Source organism: Prinia subflava, chromosome 1 (assembly GCF_021018805.1).
Source record: "Prinia subflava isolate CZ2003 ecotype Zambia chromosome 1, Cam_Psub_1.2, whole genome shotgun sequence".
Taxonomy (NCBI): domain Eukaryota; kingdom Metazoa; phylum Chordata; class Aves; order Passeriformes; family Cisticolidae; genus Prinia; species Prinia subflava.
The window spans coordinates 140,536,973-140,555,935 of NC_086247.1; the positions used below are offsets into that span (position 1 = coordinate 140,536,973).

At 38.6% G+C, this 18,963-nt stretch overlaps 1 protein-coding gene across 18 annotated transcripts in view; it reads right to left on the reverse strand.

Annotated features, from left to right (window-relative positions):
• PARD3 (par-3 family cell polarity regulator) overlaps positions 1 to 18,963 on the reverse strand; it is a 452,827-nt gene that overhangs the window by 249,657 nt on the left and 184,207 nt on the right. For 12 of the 18 annotated variants that reach the window (XM_063415024.1, XM_063415043.1, XM_063415034.1 and 9 more), the window contains one exon: positions 10,063 to 10,194. The exons of the other annotated variants lie outside the window; for them this stretch is intronic. In XM_063415024.1, the coding sequence (XP_063271094.1) occupies positions 10,063 to 10,194 (132 nt within the window). The remainder of the gene's footprint in view (positions 1 to 10,062; positions 10,195 to 18,963) is intronic. 18 annotated transcript variants of the gene reach the window in all.

Here is an 18,963-nt window from a genome sequence, read left to right on the forward strand (position 1 = left end):
AAAATTCTACAATGTGAATTTGGTTAACTAAAAATTAATTTAATGTAAAGCATAAGCTAAGACCAGTCTGGATTCTAATGCAGGCTTATAAAAGCTTGGTTTGACAACAAAAACAAGTAAATTATCAATCCTGGGTTTTGTTATAATTTGAAAGGAACAAGAGGATAATTCTTTACTTTGATAGTAACAGGGCATGGAAAAGGGTATCCAGAGAGTTTGTGGAGTCTCTTTCTCCACAGATATTCAAAACCTGCCTGGATATGCTCATGTGCAACCTGCTGTAAGTGAACTTGCTTTAGCAGGTGGTTGGACTACATGATCTGCAGAGCTCCCTTCCAAGGCAAATCACTCTGTGATTCTGTGGAAAAAATAATAATAATTTAAAAAAGGACAAAACCCACAGCATCTGGGATAATCACCTAATTTTGAATGGTGTCTTTCTGATGGAACATAGGAAAAACAGCATCAGGACTGCACAAAATAAAACAGGAAAGGGATTTAGGGAATGGAGTGCAGAGATGGCACCTCTTTCCTTCCAAGGAATTGGCTCCTGCTCCATAGCAATTTGTATTACAAACCATTAAGCAGGTACATAGGAAGAAGAGAAGGGTAGAGCAGAGAAAATAAGAATACGAAATGAAAGAGGGAAAAAAGGTAAAATATCAATACCATGTACCACCAGTACCACCTTCTGAAAAAAAAAGTGTATTTTCTTTTTAAGCTGTGAAGATACAAGTAATCACATATTTACACTTGGGTTAAAAGCTAGAATGCAGAACGAGCATAATGTGAATTTTAAATTAAGAATACTTTACCAAGAAGGCCAAGGGAGAATCCTCTATAGACACAATTAACAGAATTGCTTTAATACACTTAAAAGTTTTAACCTTTGTGATCTTTGAAGTGAACAGTGGAACTGCATCCACTTCAGGTTTGCACCGAAGGGCTGTACTGCCCTGGAAAGTTTTACAGTGCCTCAAACTAATGAAATAAATTATCTTAATTTGGTCAGATCTATTTTCATTAACTGTATTACCCACCGAGGGAATGAGGACAAATTTTAATTTTACTAATGTATTTCAGTTCTGCATTACTCTGGCACTCTGCAATTGCACCTTCTGCTCAGTGCTGCTCACTGGGCCACTCTTTGCCAGGCAGGGAGGGCTGTGCAGGGGGAAGCTGTGACCATCCTCACCCCAAGCTGGGCTGAGAGGGACTAACTCCTGCCACATTCCCATCAGGACTGCTGAAGACACAGCACAGGAGCACCACCAAGCACATTAGGAAAACAGACAGCATTTTTGTTATAAACAAATGGTGGGGATGCATTACACACACCTGGAGTAGAAAGTAAACATATGAGAGATAAACCTTTCTCACAGCATGAAGAAAGAAAACAAAGAAGAAAAAACACTGGACACATCCTTTCACAAAACGTTTTTCCAGGGCCATTAATGGATTTTCAGATGTCATTATTTGACCTGCTGCCATGGACAGACAGACGTCTAAAAAGAACAACATAATATTGTTCCACAAAATATTTAGTAAACAGTCAAAAACTAAAAGCAATAATTAATTGAAAGCTTCCTACAGCATATCTCTGCAATTTTAGAGAGTATTATTTATACTGCTGGTTTGGTGCATTCATTACCATAAATTACCATAACAACAGGATTATTTCAATAGCTTGGTCCAAAAGGGCAGAAAAACAGCAGTCTATGGTTAGTAGCAAGTCAGAAAATGCCTTTCATGTGTGACAACACTTTCCAAGAAGTTTCTGCAAAACAGAATGGGTCTTACAGCAGACAGTAGAAGAGACAGAGTTGTGATATCTCACTCCACTCAGCACTTGTCAGGCTGCACCTGCAGAAATGTGTCGAGCTCTGGCTGCCACAGCCCATGAAAGACAAGGATGCACTGGAGAGGGTTCAGGGGAGAACCATGAAGATGATTAAAGGGTTAGAAAGCATGAACTGAGAAGAAGGACTGAGGAAGTTCAGCCTTTTCCCCCAGGAGAAGGCTCAGGGGGACCTCATCACATTGTTTGAGAACTTAAATGGTAACTACGGAGAGGACAGAGGCTCTCTCCTCACAAAGAGAACACACAAAGAGAAGACAAGGAGCTACAGAGACAAGTCGCTTCAGGCAAGATTTCATCTTAATACAAGAAAGATTTGTTGGTGGTGTTTGTTTGGTTTGGTTTAGTTTGGATTTTTTGAGGATTTTGTTATAATCAGAACAATCATTCACTGAAGAACCTCCCTAAGAACTTGATACTGTCCCCATCACTGGAGGTGGTCAAGACAGGACTGGACAGGGTACCAGGTAATCTCACCTAGGCTCTCCTTCCCACAAAAAGTTGGACCCAGTGACCAGGTGTCTTCTAACATGGGCTGTTGGTTCTTTAAATTTCAGACCAGTCCATCATCTGTCTGCTTATACTTATCTTTGAGAGTGAGAGCATTTGAGTGTGAGGATATACACACCTGAACAAGATGTGTGTCTTTTTCTATAATAATTAACAACCATGAGTATTTTTGTAAAATTGCTATTTCTGGCTTTGGTTTGGGTTGTTTTTTTGGTTTTTGTTTGTTTTTTTTTTTAATGTGGACACATATGAAGTTATATTCTGCCTCTGAATTCATATCTACACAGCAGCATATAACTGAAAGGAGACTGTAGCCCCCAACTGTCTCACCTATTTAATACACAGTATGAAATGACATATTATTTTTGAAAGGAGAACAAGATAGATGCCAGCATGAAACAGTGTTTATAAAAGCATCACCACTACAGCTGTCCCCAAGCAATAAAGCTGTTTATTCCAACCTCCTACCTCATATAAACTGAAATCCTCAGCACTGAAAAATAACTTCAAATCTGTTCATGACTCCAAGACAAATAAGAAGAGTCTTCTATCTCCAGAATTATGATTGTGTCCAGAAATGTCCACTTTCTATGGAAGTGCACAGACTTATAAATTCTATGTTAATATTTTCTTAACACTAACCCATACTGCATTGGTTATATCTTGAAATTTAATTCTATCTCTGTACATACTGACACATTTGGCATAAAAATACGTCTTTCTCTTTAAGGCTTTTTTGTTTCTGTGGTTATACACAAACATTCAGAGAATATTCAACAAATATCTGTATTAACATATTCACATCTAAGTCTTATACAGGAAAAAACAGATATTGTTTTGAGTTCGGGAGACACAAAAACTCTTCTACGGGTGTAGACAGACCAAAAAAATCAGATGAAGACCTAAAATTCAAACTGGTTTTAAATAAGGAAATGAGAATTAGATTTAGGAATCTGGATCTAAGAGTTAGAGCCGAAGTCGAATTTATAACTAGAATAGACTTGTGATTCTGATCCTCACCACAGAAAGACATGGTGGAAATTTTAACCCTAAACACAGAAACCATAAATACAGAAACAAAGGACTTACATGCCCATCATAAGAGCTTGTTTCCCCTTCCCTGCCCCTTTTTAAGCATTCTGACATGTAACAGAAGGAGCTCCAGCCATTCCCAGGTGGAGATGTGTCCGTGGGAGCTGGGCCCTTCAGCAGCACCAGAGGCTCAGCTGCAGGAGCAGCTCGGCACGTCCAGCCTGAGCTCAGCCCGCCTCAGCTGGGTGCACACCCACACCCCAGTGGTAAACAGCAGGAGTTTGGACAGTTTCTGTAAGCATTCACTGAAATCACTGAAATACAGGTTTCTTATTTTGGGGCTCACTACACCCAGCATTTTTCCTATCTAATAAAAACAACAGAGGCAGAACACTGAAACAAATCTAGAGAATAATTACTTAATTGTGGTCCCATACAGATCAGTGATACCCCAACATCACAACAGTCCTGTAGGGAAGTCAAATGCTATTAAAAATTGCAAAAAAATTTTGACCATATTCAATAGGAGTGATTAATCAAATTTAAAAAAATAAGGAAAACATTATTACACGTGTATTTAGTAATGGTTCCAAGATGTCAGGGTGCTCTTCTGGCAGCCAGACAGGACATTTGGCTGCCTCAGACCACTGCCCTTACTGAGTTGTAATTGTCCCTCTTCATGCTGAGTGGAAGCTGAGAAGCCAGCACTTAATAGCTTACATTACATCCCAGCATTTCAGCTCCTATGCTGAAATAGTTCACATCTTGCCAATATAAAGAAATAAAGGGAGCTGTCAATAACTAATTACCTGTGGCAGCACCAGCTAAGAGAAAATATTCTTTGGCTAGAACAAGCTTTCCACCATCTCCACTGTAAAAAATCCAGAAGAAACAGCTGCTGTAGCAGTCAGGGTGTTGACAGCCCTATCAGAGGGAAGCCAGTGTCATCACGGGGTCAAGAACCCATCCCAAGTAGTAAAAAACCTTTATTTCTAAGTGGATATGGGACTGGGGAGACTTTGAATTCTTGCAGGGGCACCTTGAGGTCTTCCAACCAAATATTTGATTAACATAAATCTGAAGTAAATCCTCCACCAGTGCACTGGTCACTTCTTCTACCTGCCCCCAGTTACAACTATGCCAAATTACTCAATATTAAATCATGTGCCAAGCCAGAAAAAAGCAAACACGTAACATTTGGTTACATTTACTCCTCCCATGATCAGCCTCAGTGTTCTTGCCTGGTTTCACAAATGCTGGGCAGCCTCAGGGGTTACACACACACACCCCCCACCTTTCATATGGGACCTCCACTGATGACCCCACAAAAAAACAAAACAAAACAAAACAGAACAAAACAAAAACAAAACAAAACAAAAACAAAACAAAACAAAACAAAACAAAACAAAACAAAACAAAACAAAACAAAACAAAAAAAAAAAACCAGCTCTCTGCATTCTGTAGAGCTCGAAACACATGCATTTCTTTACTTTTGTGATGATATATATCCTGTATAGGGAGCATGATAAGCTTTAAAACCATCTTCCTATTTTATAATGTATATGCTGCCATGGTTGTATGTTCATTGAGGTTGTTATCACAAGAGACAAATTATGAAGTGCATGGTCCTTGGAGAGAGAGAAAAGCATTAGACTCTACCCTGACATTTTCCAGAGTAATGGAAAACCAGTTAAAAATGATTCCTCTAACTGAAGCCTAGCTATTCCTTTTTCCAAATCTTAAAGCCCAACTCCTTATAATAAGAATAATTTTTGCTGCAGTTTCAACCACTACATGTGAGGAGTTTGAGATAAAAGCCTCCACCCCTGAGCCTCCCCCATCTTCAGGCCATGAAACAGAATTTTCAGACCCTTCCACTGCAGTTACAGTAATGATAAAAGATAAAACCTAGGGGGGAAAAAAAAGCCAAAATGCACCTGTCAGACAAGGAGAAGCACAAAAGAGGTACACTAGTGAAAACAAAAATACATACATTAGCCATAACACTATGAAACATTTACAAATAAACAAAATAAATGAGCTGCATTGCTGCCTTCTTTCTTAAGGCATGAAATAGGAACAGGGGTTTTGTTGTTACATGAAAATTTGACAAATCCACATGAAATTAGTGGTTTAAATTCACCAACCTATCTCTGAAGCTTTGAATTTTTTTTTTCAACTGACAGTGCTGAAACGCATTAATTTATAGTATCCAAGTGTTTGAACAGAGCATATTCAGTGGTATTAAAGGCAGGCCTTATTTTGCTGAAAATACAAGCTGAAGGCAGGTACCCTACAGCTGGAGATACAAGGCTCATATGCTGCTTCCACGTCTGATCCTGCTGCAACAGGAACCAGAGAAACTGCACCAGATTACTATGGACAGATGTCATGGACAGAAATAACTTAGGGAAGTGTTCCATACAGCACAGCTCAGCTCAAGAAGACAGCAGTAGTAACCAGCTTCTCTTGCTGGTTCAGAATGCATCTGAGTTGCTCTAGTCTCTGGCTTTTGCTGGATACCAGAAAGCTACAGGGCATTTAGGAATCAGATATGTTCTTCAGTAATAACTATGAAATTCTACTCCATCTCCTACCTTGTTTTCATGTACCAATAAATATAGATATACACCAAATAAATAAATGAATATATATATATATATATATATAATTACATAAAGTTTTAACTACACTAAACTTGTTCTATTTGAAAATCTGATCAACTGCTTCATACTTAAGTGAAGCTGTTTTAAGATTTCCTCTCCTGCTGTCCTCACACCCATTCCCAACCAGCTGAGACTGCTTCAATTCAAGGTGTCTTGTTTGCTGTCAGTTCCAATATTTGACTAACAAAACAAAAATGACTATGTGAGAGAAAGTTTCTGTGTACCTAAACTCAAGGAACTGGTGAAAACTTTAACTCTTTCACACATTCCCTTTCATGTCTCCCTGGTATGAAACAGCATGAGGCCAGATTTGATCAGGGCCCAAGCAAGTCTTGAGATGAACTGAGGGAAGAAAGAGTTCTCAAATAAAAGTGACATTACCACATATATGAATAAATTTCAGAGAAAATAAGATTTTTCAACTATTCTTTAAAGTTGCTGTGGGGAAAAAGAAGGTGTTGTGGAGGGCAAGACAAAGAATAAAAACCAACTTTTTCTTTTTTTAAGATATTTCAGAACCAAATTAAAGATTGCACTTTTTTTTTTTTTCCTAGTCCTTGACAATCTGTGAAAAAGAATTAATTCAGTGAAAGAGTAAAAAATACAGTCATAGAATCACAGAATGGTTTGGGTTGGAAGAGACTTTAAAGATGACCTGTAGCTCCAACCCCTCTGCCATGGACAGAGGCACCTTTCACTGGACCAGGCTGCTCAGAGCCCCATCCAACCTGGCCTTGATGGGATGGGGCACCCACAACTTTTTAGAGCAACTAGTTTCAGTGCCTCACTGCCTTCCTAGTGAAAAATTTTCTTCTTTATATCTAATCTAAACCTATTCTCTGACAGTTTAACACCATTCCCCCTTGTCCTATCACTACATGCTCTTGTAAAAAGTCCCTTAAAAATCCTTATCTTTCTAAATGTATTCTGAAACTGGATCTGCATTTTTGCCTCCGTAGAGGTGAAATGATTCTTTGGTACAGAGTTTCACATAACTTATCTCATGGGTTTGAGAAACACCAAAAGTTGCTGAGAAACACACAGATCATTTGCCCTGTGGACAACCAGAGGGCTCTGGAACTAACTGGGAACAATTGCTAGGCAGATATAGCTAACCAGCACATACAATCAGAAAACCTTAAAGAACTCTTAAGCCAGACAATCTTTTCCATTTATTTGATGTATCACTCTAATTTACTAGAGCCCAAGTAAAACTCAACAGATATGAGCAAAAAGTAATTACTGCCAGAAATTCTAACGGGCTTCATACATTCCTCCATTTTTAGGTGCTAAAACCCAGACAAGTTTACAGAACTGCTTCTCTAACAACTACTTGAACATAACTAATTCTATGCCCTTATTAATCCCTGCAACAGTGGTTTATAATGGTTTCCTAGAAACAATGTCTCTTGTTTCACCTTCAGAATGAGCTGTGATGCTACAGAACTGCAGTTTGCTCCCTTGTGCTGTTTAGAGGAAATGAGGTGTTGTCCACACAAAAATAATTGTACCTTTTGGCACATCACATTTTCAAAATGTAATTCCAGTGAATGTTCATTTATGCTAGAAGGTGACAAGATCATCCTGGAATTCTTTCAAAAGAAAGAGATGAGGCCAGCTTTGAGAGAAGTAGTTTGAGCCTGGACAGAAGAGCCTACATCCATCAAAAAGTCTCTGGAGTCTGCAAGATGAACCCAATGTTTTCCACTACCTTCTGTGAAGAGCCATAAAGGCAGGTTAGATCAGGACTATTCATACCCCTGGTATCTGTAATGTTCTGCCCTACAGGTTTCTTGGCACTGTTGCTGCCTCACCCTTGGTGCCAGGTCTGCTGTCTGCTGCTCTTTACGCACGTCCTGGCGAGGAGCACAGAGCACTCCAGCCCCTCCACAGCTCTGCCAAGCAGGGAACACGACTGGAAGTTGATAAATTAATTGATTATGCCAGCTGCAACTTCATTGCTTGAGCTTCCCCTTCTCAGAAGCAAAGGTTTAACCAGTGGGAAACAACATCCCACAGAGGATACTGAAGAAGATATTAAAAATGCCAAAAGGTGAGGAAGAATATCTCTGTCTGCAGCTACTCCATCCCCTACCAGGCCCGTTCTTTTTTCCCTATAGTGCATCCCACTCTCCCAACAGACTTTCTTCTCCTCTATGTATCCTGCTCAACAGGTTTCAGTCTAATTAATTATCCTGTTGATATGAAACTGCAAAAGGATCCTGATCTTCCAGGTAAATGCAGAATCATTAACGTATTAAAAGAATAAACCATCTCTCTTAATAATGAAACATCCCTACAAACAAAAGCAGAGAACTTACTCTAAAGGAACATCATATTTACAATTTCAAACTGCAAACAGTTAACTCTGGTAACAAATATGCTTCCAGTCTACCACTACTGCCAAATTATTTACCTAACTGGTGAACAAATTGAACTTGTTAAGCTGTTCAGAGACTAAATTCAACACAAAGCTTAATACAAAATGTAATATATTAAAATTTCATGTACCAAACATTTTACAAGATAATCACTATTAAGATTTCTAATCCAACTTCTTTTGCTGAGACAACAGTTCCATTAACTGCTATAGTGCAAATCTAATGATGCACGGAAATGTGCCTCGACAACATCAAACAAGCAGAACCCACACAGGAGGTGCCTCCAAATGTGGGCACTGACTTTCCCTTCCAGCACAGGCTGACACAGAGACAGCAGCTCCCTCCACCCAGCCTAACACTCTGTGTTCTTGAGGGAAAATGGCAGTGGAAGGAACACCAGCATTAAATGTGCAGATGAAAGAACAGAAAGACCTAAGACAGGATTTTTCTCATAGAACATACAATTAATTTGCAGAAAATTACAAGGCACAAAATAGTTAATAACTCACATTTGGGAGGAGGTTGAGGGGTTTTTTTAATACTTTGTGATATTTTTAAGCTCCTTTTAAACTAAGACTAGGCTTGAATAAAGAACATTTAGCGTATGCTATGATTTGGCAATGCCAAACTTCAAACATCAGTAAGAGATTTGTGGGTGAAGATCAGTCCTAGGACACCAGCCCAATGTTGGATTATAAACCTTCCCCTCCATTCACACATTCAGACAATGTAACAAAGCCTGGGCTGCATCAAATAGCAAATTTCATTTTGAAGCTCTTCTGTATAAAGCAAATTCTGGGTTTATGTCCTGTTGCTGTAAAATAGAATATTTGTTCAATGCAAAAATTCTGGATTTTCATGGCACATTGCATAAAGAAGAAAAATGAGGTAATAATCCTACATATGCACTACCCTGCATAAGAGCTTGCTGCTGTATTTCCAATTTCCATATTAAAGATGCATTTTCTGTATACATCTGAAGACACTTTGAAAATTTCAGGCATATACAGAGACATGAAGTGACTGCTAGGTAATTTGAATTTCAGACCTTTAAACCTCTGTGACTACCAGCTTATTAATAAATTAAGAAATAAATAAGTTAAAAACAATAACAAATTGGAATTACTAAGTGTCTCAAAAAAACCTAAGATAAAAAGCAATATAAATATACACTAAATATAATATTGTCTTAAAATTTATAATTAATACATTTTATGGTGTTAAAAATAACAAGTATTTCAAAGTGCAGTGCCAAAATTGACCAACATTTGGTTATTATGTAGTATTATTGTTGAATTTCAATGGCAGAGTATTTATCAAAAAAAAATTAATTAAAATAACCCTGTTGGTATCAACGTGAGGAACAGCAGCAATCCATACACTGTAGGAATGTGCTTATGAACTCAAAAATTAAATGATTTTAAGGTGCTCATTTCAGTCTTAATGAAGGTTTTTTGAAGCAGAAGGAATCTCATACAAATTTAGTCAACATACTGCTGGTGCTTGTATCCTGCTTAGAGAGCCCATGTCAGGTAAGAATACATTTTGTAATAGCTTGGAGTAGCATAAAGATTAGACTGATAAAGTAATATATATATATGCACATATATATTACCTGTTCTTGCCTCTCCAGCCACTTGTCCACCATAGGATGACTGGCACTTAACGATGAACGAGCATTGTCTCTCTGAAACTGGTTAGACCAGCTATTAGTATCTCGTGGTAGGCTTCTGTAGTTTTCATCTTTCTAGTTTAAAAGAAACAAAAAAGTGTCTTATAAAAAACAACCAGTCCTTGCACATTAACAATGCAGCTGGTTATAAAACGAATACAAAAGGAAGACTGGACCCAAGGCCTGGACCCACGGACAGCGCGATTGCTCGGCCACTCAAGGGCAAGAGCTCCCGTTCCTTCATGCCAGGGACGCCCAGATAAAGCCTTGGTGGAGTTGTAGATCTTCCACCCACTCATGCTTCCCTTCCTCTTTTTCCAGCCTCAAACCTCTAGTGCACAGATTCCCAAGCACACGCTCAGCAAGGCTTTCAGAGCATCACACTGCTCAGTTCATTTTCACTGAGAGCAAATGTACCAAATGAGCCCGCCACAGCCATCATATAATTTCTCCAAGTCTCTGTCTGTAATCAATTTTACAATCAAAGCAGCCTCACTGCTCCAGGTACTGTCCTTTAGACCAGAATAGCATGCTGTAGTGTTCAAAACTTGAATTTGCTATTTCACATCATAATGCTTTGCCTGGTTTGCCTGAAGGTGTACAAATACAGTCACATTTGTAGAACAGCAGCAGATGGAGATTGTGCTGACAGAGATACACTGATCCTACTGAGACTGGTAATTTTTCTCTTTCTTTTTAATTGATGAATTTGTCTGCACATCTTTCCTACAAGCTGTACAAATTCTTCAGCTTCTAAAGGTTATTAGTCCTCAGCCAGTCTGATCACTAAAAGCCAACAAAAGCACAGAGGCAGATTCTTAATGATGGGAGTTACCCTCAGCCTAAGTCAGTGTTACTGATAGCTTACACAGCTTAGTTCCTTCCAACTGAAATAGTACATGGAGTTAAAATTCTGTTTAGCTTTTCAAAAGAGGATTATAAATATAATATAAGTATACTTCCTTCAGAAGCATTTTTTCAAGTCAATGTTTGTTTATTTTCATGCCAAAACAGATAATTTAGAGTATCTATTTTTAAAACAGGATTGTAGTCCTACATATTTTGCAATATTACCACTTTTAGGAATCTCAAAACTCTCTAAAATAATAAACAAACACCAGTGTACATTTGCAGCTAAAAGTTATTATCTTCTTTATTTATAGCACAGAGCAGATTTCTGACCTCCTCTTAAATCAATACTTCATTCCATCAGCATAAGTATTTCGTTTCCTGTTTGCCATACTGGTATTTCTTTGGCTTGGAACAATGTTATTCTAGATGCAGCATCAATTCCCTTACAACTGTCCCTCACAACTTTACTTCTTGTAAATATATGACAGACCTTGCTAAGAAATTAATGTCTTAGTATAACTGTGAAATATAGCAGTTTTTAAAAGCTTCCTGTGCAAGACCTGTCTTCTCCCAGACATATAAAACCCAAGCTTTCTTAATTGATTACAACTTCCTTTCTTGAAAGATGTAGTATAAAATAAAGTCTTCAATTTCAAGACATTAAAGCTTTAATTCATCCAGCACAAGATAACCTTGTAAAAACATGTTTGCACAGGTAACCAGCCTAACAAATAACCATCACAAATTATGTTACCCTGCCACAAATGAGGAGAAAACTTTTTGTCTTTTAGAAACTAAAGACAAACCAGAATTCCAGTGCTGGTTAACCACACAGCAAACTAGAAACTTGCTCATTGTCTTGTTTAGAAAGGGGAAGCAGAAGTCAGCTTTGTACAGCAAATGCCGTAAAAGCCAGGGAATGGTGTGTACAAATTGATTTTTTCCTCCAGCTCCTCTATTCAATTCTTCTCTTCACTGACGGGGTGGCACAGTACCTATAAGCCAAAACAACAATTTCTCTTGTTCAAAGTGGTGGGCAGGTGTAACAACAAAATCAGAATCTGACAAAGAAATAACGAAAAACCATTTTATGCACCAAACCACCCATACAGTTGGTGCACGTGTTATTGTCACCTAACAATAACCCTCTACCTGACAGTCCATCACCTAGTCTGAATGAACAGAAATTCCTTCCTGTGAAACAAGATGTTTTCTGTTCTGTATTTTATAGATAATTCCATTTTTATTGATTCCTGATTACTGTGTTCAATAGAAACATTTTAGAAAGACATTTTTATTTATGAAACACAAAGGCCTCTCTCCACACAGCATCCATTATACCTGCACAGGAGTGTTTCACAAGAGCAAGAGAGAAGGAAAGATGTTCATCCAGGGATGAACATCTTCAACCATTCAATCTCCAGGTCTCAGAAACACAATGAACAGTCACATTACACAACGTTTATATTGGAAATTTGTGCTGTAAAAAGTCTCAAGTATCATAGCACTCAATGTAAGTGAAATTATCTAAGCTGAGAGAGTTAAATTAGGCCTCTGTTTTGTGTGACTATACTAATGTCAAGAATTTTGCAACGAGTTTACACCTAGTATTATCTGTGCTGACAGGAAGAGTACATTCATCCCACCTACCAAAATATTTCTGCTTGAAGCCCCCTTCTGTAGAAGATTGCCTTTCTCCTGCTAAGTCTTAAATCAGCTCATCTTACACAGAAGACATTCAAGTCACTCAGCAATTTTTTCTGACAGCAGAAATAAAAGCTGGAATGGTAGAGGGATTCTGCAACTCTTTTTGTTTCTCAGCACCTTCACCTCTCACCTTTCTTCAGAAGCTCAAAATAGTGCTATTATCAGACTGGAATAAAATACAAGTGCTGCAATCACACACACAGCTATGTTGGTGTTAGCCAAACAGTGAAATGTTAGAAGATCCACCAGCCACAGACAAGCCCCTCCACTGCTTTCTTTGTCACTGCTTTCTGCCAAACAGCCCTCCCTGTGCCCCACGAGTGACAGCACAGGGACAAGCACCAAGCTGGAGGGGGAGCAGGGGGATCAGCACTGCCACACGCCATCCTTCCCACAGACACCTGCACCACAGCCTCAGGGTGCTCCTGGCTGCCTGTAACCCATCTTTGCAGGGGTTTCCATTGCTGCCACAGCCAATTCAAAGATAGCTGTGCTGGCAAACCACAGAGGTACAGGTGAAAAACATCGCTGCACCTTAGACATTGATTTAGTGAGGATTTAGTGAGCCAGCTGTGATGCTGCTATTTAAAATATATATTGTTTGGGCATTTTTTGTGTAAAATACTCAGAAAGCTTCACTGGTCTTCAGCATGATGTAGCTTCAGCACACATGCTCCCAACACCCGGCTGAAAAAGGTGTGTGTCACTTTTAGCTGCAATACCATAAAGGAGAAGATTTCATGGTACAGAAGCCATCAGGGTCACACAGGGAATTCCCATTTCTTCTGGAAATGCAGCTGTAAGCCCTCCTGGGACCAGAGCTGACATGCATCATCAGTTACAATTAAATGCCCTAATTTTTTAAAAAGAAGTTTCTTTCTCAGACATCTTTGGGGACCACGGGCCATGTCAACTTTATCGTGTTTGAAATGGAAATTGATCAATATAATACTAAAACTGCCAAGTCATAATACCACCACTACACTTAACTACAGCATTCTGGAGTAATTTTAATGAGGACACATAATCTAACACTTTAAGATTTAGTTCAGCATGGTGTCCCTGTGGGGTTTTGCTGGAGGATTGGGTGAAAGGGGACAGGAAAAATGAAGCAATTTTGCTACACTTTTAATTTCAGATGATTTGCAATATATAACAAGAGTCTCATCGAAGATTCTGCAGCTCGTAGATAAAATGATGCATTAGAATGATCTGTATACTTCAATTATTAGCTGTCATTGCATATACTCACTTGTGATTTTAACTTCCAGTTGTACCCCTGCAAACTCCCAGCATCACAACCCAGCCAGAACATTCTCCACATGGTGTGGTGACAGTTCCACATCTGCTAAATCTGGATTTCCCTTTGTTTCACCTCCTGAATGGCAAAATTTGGTTGCTTATTTAAAACAAAACTACACTAGACAGCATTACAACAGGGGTAAAATACATTGAAGACCTCTTCAAAGTAATTCTCTGAAAGACAATTCAAAAATGCAAGCCAAGTTTTTACTTTAATTATTTCTAGCAAACAGCCCATGTGTCCTTTGGGACAGTCACTAAGAGAGATCATTTTGGGCACTGATCATTTTTTGCTATCCAGTCTTCCTCCTCACATCCTATGCATTTTGGAAAAGGCTGCTTGTTTGTTTGGTTTTAGTTCCTTGTGATGGCCTCAGACTGAGCTAGGATTTGTGGTGAGAGATGAAGAAAAAGACTTTGTTTAGTCTTTTGAGATTAGAAATTCACCTGAAAGACTTTGGGCAAATTCATGCCTATAAGGGCAATTATTGTTGTTGAATCACTGTAAAGGTTATAAAGGCTGTTCTTTCTTCTCATGCTCCACTATGACCATGTTAGACCCTGAATGATTTGGTGTCACTCTCAGACAGGATGCTAAAAGCTGTAATTAATTACCAAAACATTCACACAGTTTATGTAAGTAACTCTGTCTGAAGAAAACATCTGTTTATAAATAAAATAATATACACATAGACCCATTTCCCATGCTGTTTCATGGAATCCTGGAGTTTTTTATTTGATTGAGGTTTTGGGGTTGCTTTTTAACTGGATTTTAGAAAAATAAATATAGGATAAGACCAGATGGATCCCCTTCTCTAAAAAAGACAAAACCAAAAAACAAAGAAGGCTGCACAAAGAATGTCTATTTTACGTGGAAAATACATTACATATATAAAATTAATTAACCCAAAAGATGCATTGCATGAACAGAAATTCCATTTAAAAAAAAAACCCTACTTACACAGATGTCAGATTTGGAACTGTTCTCTCTATTAACACAGCATCTTTTAAAAACAATTTCTCCCAAATGTCACTACTTTACCTCCAAACTAATTGTACCAGTCACTTCCTATAAGTATCCAAATGTCTTAGGAAAACTGACAGTACTGCTTGGGTGAGCCCCCTTTTATTCATGGTAGATTCAGTTTTCCAAGGTTGCTCTTTTCCTGATGTCTACTGAAGAACACAACCCCAGAAGCTGCAATAATGCAGATACAGCCCAGCCATTTAGTGTAGAGAAGGAAGGAGTTTCAGTCACCCAGTATCAGAAACCTTTGATCTGAGGCCACTTTCCAAGGAATAAAGTAAAAGGGATTCCCACATTAAAGAATTACCAAAGCTTCATGTCTTTTATCAGCTCTGACCCAGAACACAGGTTATTTACAACTGGTAAAAACTGATTTGCAGAAAATACAAATATAATAGTCTTAATAAAGAACTTGCATGCCCTATTTATGGTGAAAATAGATGGGAAGAATGACCACTCCACATTTATTTGGATATTTTCAGAAAGATTTGTCTCAGAAATGACCCTCTATATAGCTCCATGAAAGGAATTAATGTATGATATTTCTAGAAGAGCTCATTAGATGCCAACAAGGAAAAAAGCAACTGAAAAGCCAGTGTTCTGCTAAAGTTCTATCACCTTACATTCAGAAATTTCCAGAGTTGTGCTACTCCAATTTATATATTCCATGTTATGCTTTGACTGACAAGCAAGGCCTGACCTTAAAAAAAAGCAGTAACTATGGGCCATGATAAACAGTTTTCTGTGCAAGTGGTGTTATATGTAAACATTCAGTGCTGAAGAATATGGGCTAAATTAAGAGTAAACTAAGAAACATGATACTGCCTATCCAAAACATTCTGTTGATGTCTCTTGTTTACAACACAAAAATGAAAAATGTCACGATCTCTGCAATACACATGCAAAGCCAGAAGTTCCCAGTGTGCGCTGTTATTTCTCAGATGGAAGGGCAGGAAAGAAGCTGCTTCTTCCTTTCACTCTTTACTTATTAATCTCCTAATAAACCCCCACAAGGGATAATGCAAAACAATTCAAATAACATGCAGCAGTTTATATTCAGTAATTATAATTCAGAATCTGGCCTTTATTTCTGTAAGTGTAACTAAAAAGACATGGCCTTCCACAGTTCCATTTTACAGAAAAATAAATGAACCGGTTAAGTTAGAGTGTCATAAAACTACAGTTCAGATTCCTCTACACATTACACTTCTATTACCATTTCCCCTTCTACTATTTTTCATTCGAGTATTCTCTTTTCTTGTGCCACTTTAAAGGCATCTGAAGAGTTTTTATGTATATCCACCTACACGTGAATCTCTGTGGGTATCTGTTTAAATGCAGTAATATAATTATGCACAGTCCTGCCATTTTTACCAGATATTTGCTTTTGTACCCAAATTTACATGTTTTATGCCAATTTGGATTTAGAGAAAATATAATTTGTGAAGTTGTTTATTTAAAGTTGTTTATTTAAAGTGTTGACATGATTCATTTTATTCCTTGGGAAAGCCAAGAAATTAAAGAAGGAAAAATAAGCTGCTAATTAATTAATTCCAAAGCAGCCTCTGAAAATAGGATTTAACAAATAGCATGCCAATATTAAATATATTTGAGAAGCTAAGAGAAACAGAAAACAAGGGGATTTAGGAAACTTCACAAAGATCTTATATTTACATCTTGAAATGAAGAGTATCTTATAAACCACCAGCAGTAGCCTTTTAAGTGTTGAGTAGATGCTTTTTTTTGGCCATACCACTAAAACACTGCAACTGGCTGTCCATATGTTTAGAAACTTGCATCTGATGTTCTGAAATGAAGAAAGGAGGCAGGGATATGAGCTAACCAGTCTGTCCTCTCTAACTATGGAACCAATTTTCATTACATTGGCCAGCATGGAGAAGAGCAGGTTTTTAAGGTCACAAGCACAAAGGAACATCCCAAATCTGTGGTACCTTTGCACAAGCCCAACCAGTCACTCCTCTCCAGTGTCACCTGCACCACTGCCCTCTCCATATGGAATGATATGGACCAGGAACCCCACTGGGCTCCCAGCAAAGCATCCATCACCTCATCCAGCTTGACAATTTATTTCCAGCCTCAGCCAGAATTCCTCGTGGGGTCTGTGGAGAAAGGCCCAGAGAGGAACCAAGCCAGGGGCTAGTAGCAGTGCTTCTCTTTTATCTGAATTTACAGCAGCACACCCACCCTCAGCTCCTTGCAGTCCCACTGGCCTTCCTCACACTGAACTGCTTCCCATCTTTCTTCATCTTATGCTTTTAGCTTTTGTCTACATTTCATTTACTTCACGTGCTCAGCAGGCAATGCTCTGAAGTTGGGCATCTGCATACAAGAGCTGAAGAGCTTTTTTATAGAGACAATAAAATTGGATGGTAGCACAGAGTGATCATCCCATCAGGCTGTGAAACAAAACCAGGCTAAGTGATCTCTGTTTCAGTCATAACAGAAGTAAGTGCAAAAGGTGACTAGGAATTCCCATATTTATTGGAACTGATTTTCCCCACTAACTGAAGCTTAACATCTCCTCCTCAGCCTAACTGCTCCTTTGCACTGATTAATTCCACATATGAGTGAATTTTATTCTGATACTGCTTGGTTGTCTTGTCTTTATTCACTGCTAGATGAGAAACGTGAATTTAAAAATGGTATAAATTTAGAAAAAAATGATGAAATATTCACTGTTTAAAAACTTGCAGGTTCATGTCTGAACACTGTTGGGAAGCACAGCCTGCAGCCTGAACTGTACTTTAAACTTCTTTTCTTTCTAGCTACACATTCATCCAAAATCCAAGCATGCTTTGCACCAATACACAACCTTGATAATCAGAAAGCAAGACAGACAAGTATTTTAATCTGCAAAAGTTCTTGAACGACAAGTGTACATGGTTGCATGGTAGTAGGCTACAACTAAATAGATGAAAGAAGATCAAAACACAGATCCAGCTATTACCAAGGAAAATATATGTGCTTCTAACCTTGGGAAATAAAAAAAATCCACTAAACCTGAACATCCAACTGTTGGGGTTCTTTTTAAACTTACTCAATCTTTTATCTACGTACTCTTTTGGGACCAGTCTTTCACCCTCAAACCAAGGAAGAGCTGCAAAAACATAAAAAATTAAAACCAACAGAGATGAACAATTAAACATGAGATTTTACAAAGTACATCCTCACTCAGAACAATGGCAGAGGAAAAGTCTTCAATTATCCTATACCACATACTTGAGAGCTTTCTGTTTTCAGCATAGCTCTCAGTGGCTCTCAGAGAGGTGCTGTACACTGCATTTACTGAAGAGAAAAGACAAACAGCCTGTGCACATTCCAGCACTCCTTTATCAGGAGGGAGAGACTCGCTCATCCCGGCCCTCCTTGGCACTCCCAGCTCATGATGCAGCACCGTGTCCCTCACCTGAGGAGCAGACACTGCTCACCCATCACTCGGACTGAGATACGGGGCAGCACAGCACTGGGACACAAATACACATTCTTCCTACATCACTGATGAAAAACAAAGGCAGGGAGAGGAGAAGTAGAAAAAATTCCCCAGCTGTCAGATCTTGCACTGGTATCTGTCTCTTTAGGGGGACAGAAAGGAGATTTGACAGATGGGCATCCACAAGCGGATGACTTGGAGCAAGAAGAGGTAAAACAACAAAGGAGATGGAGAAAATTACACCTTCACTTCTGATTTATTGGTTTTGTTGTTGGCTTTTTCCATGCTTAACATGTGGTCGTGACTGACTTTTGAATGCCAACAGCTGAATCCTGTCCATGTTCACAGTCCTCAGCAAATGGAACAGCACAGCATCAAATGATGCACACTGGCTGTTACCCGTGTGCACTAAGCAAGGATTTTTCACTATGTGTCTCCTATTGCCAACCTGCTGGTGATGATAAACATTATATTTGTTTTCACATTTTGAGTCAGGAATTTTGCG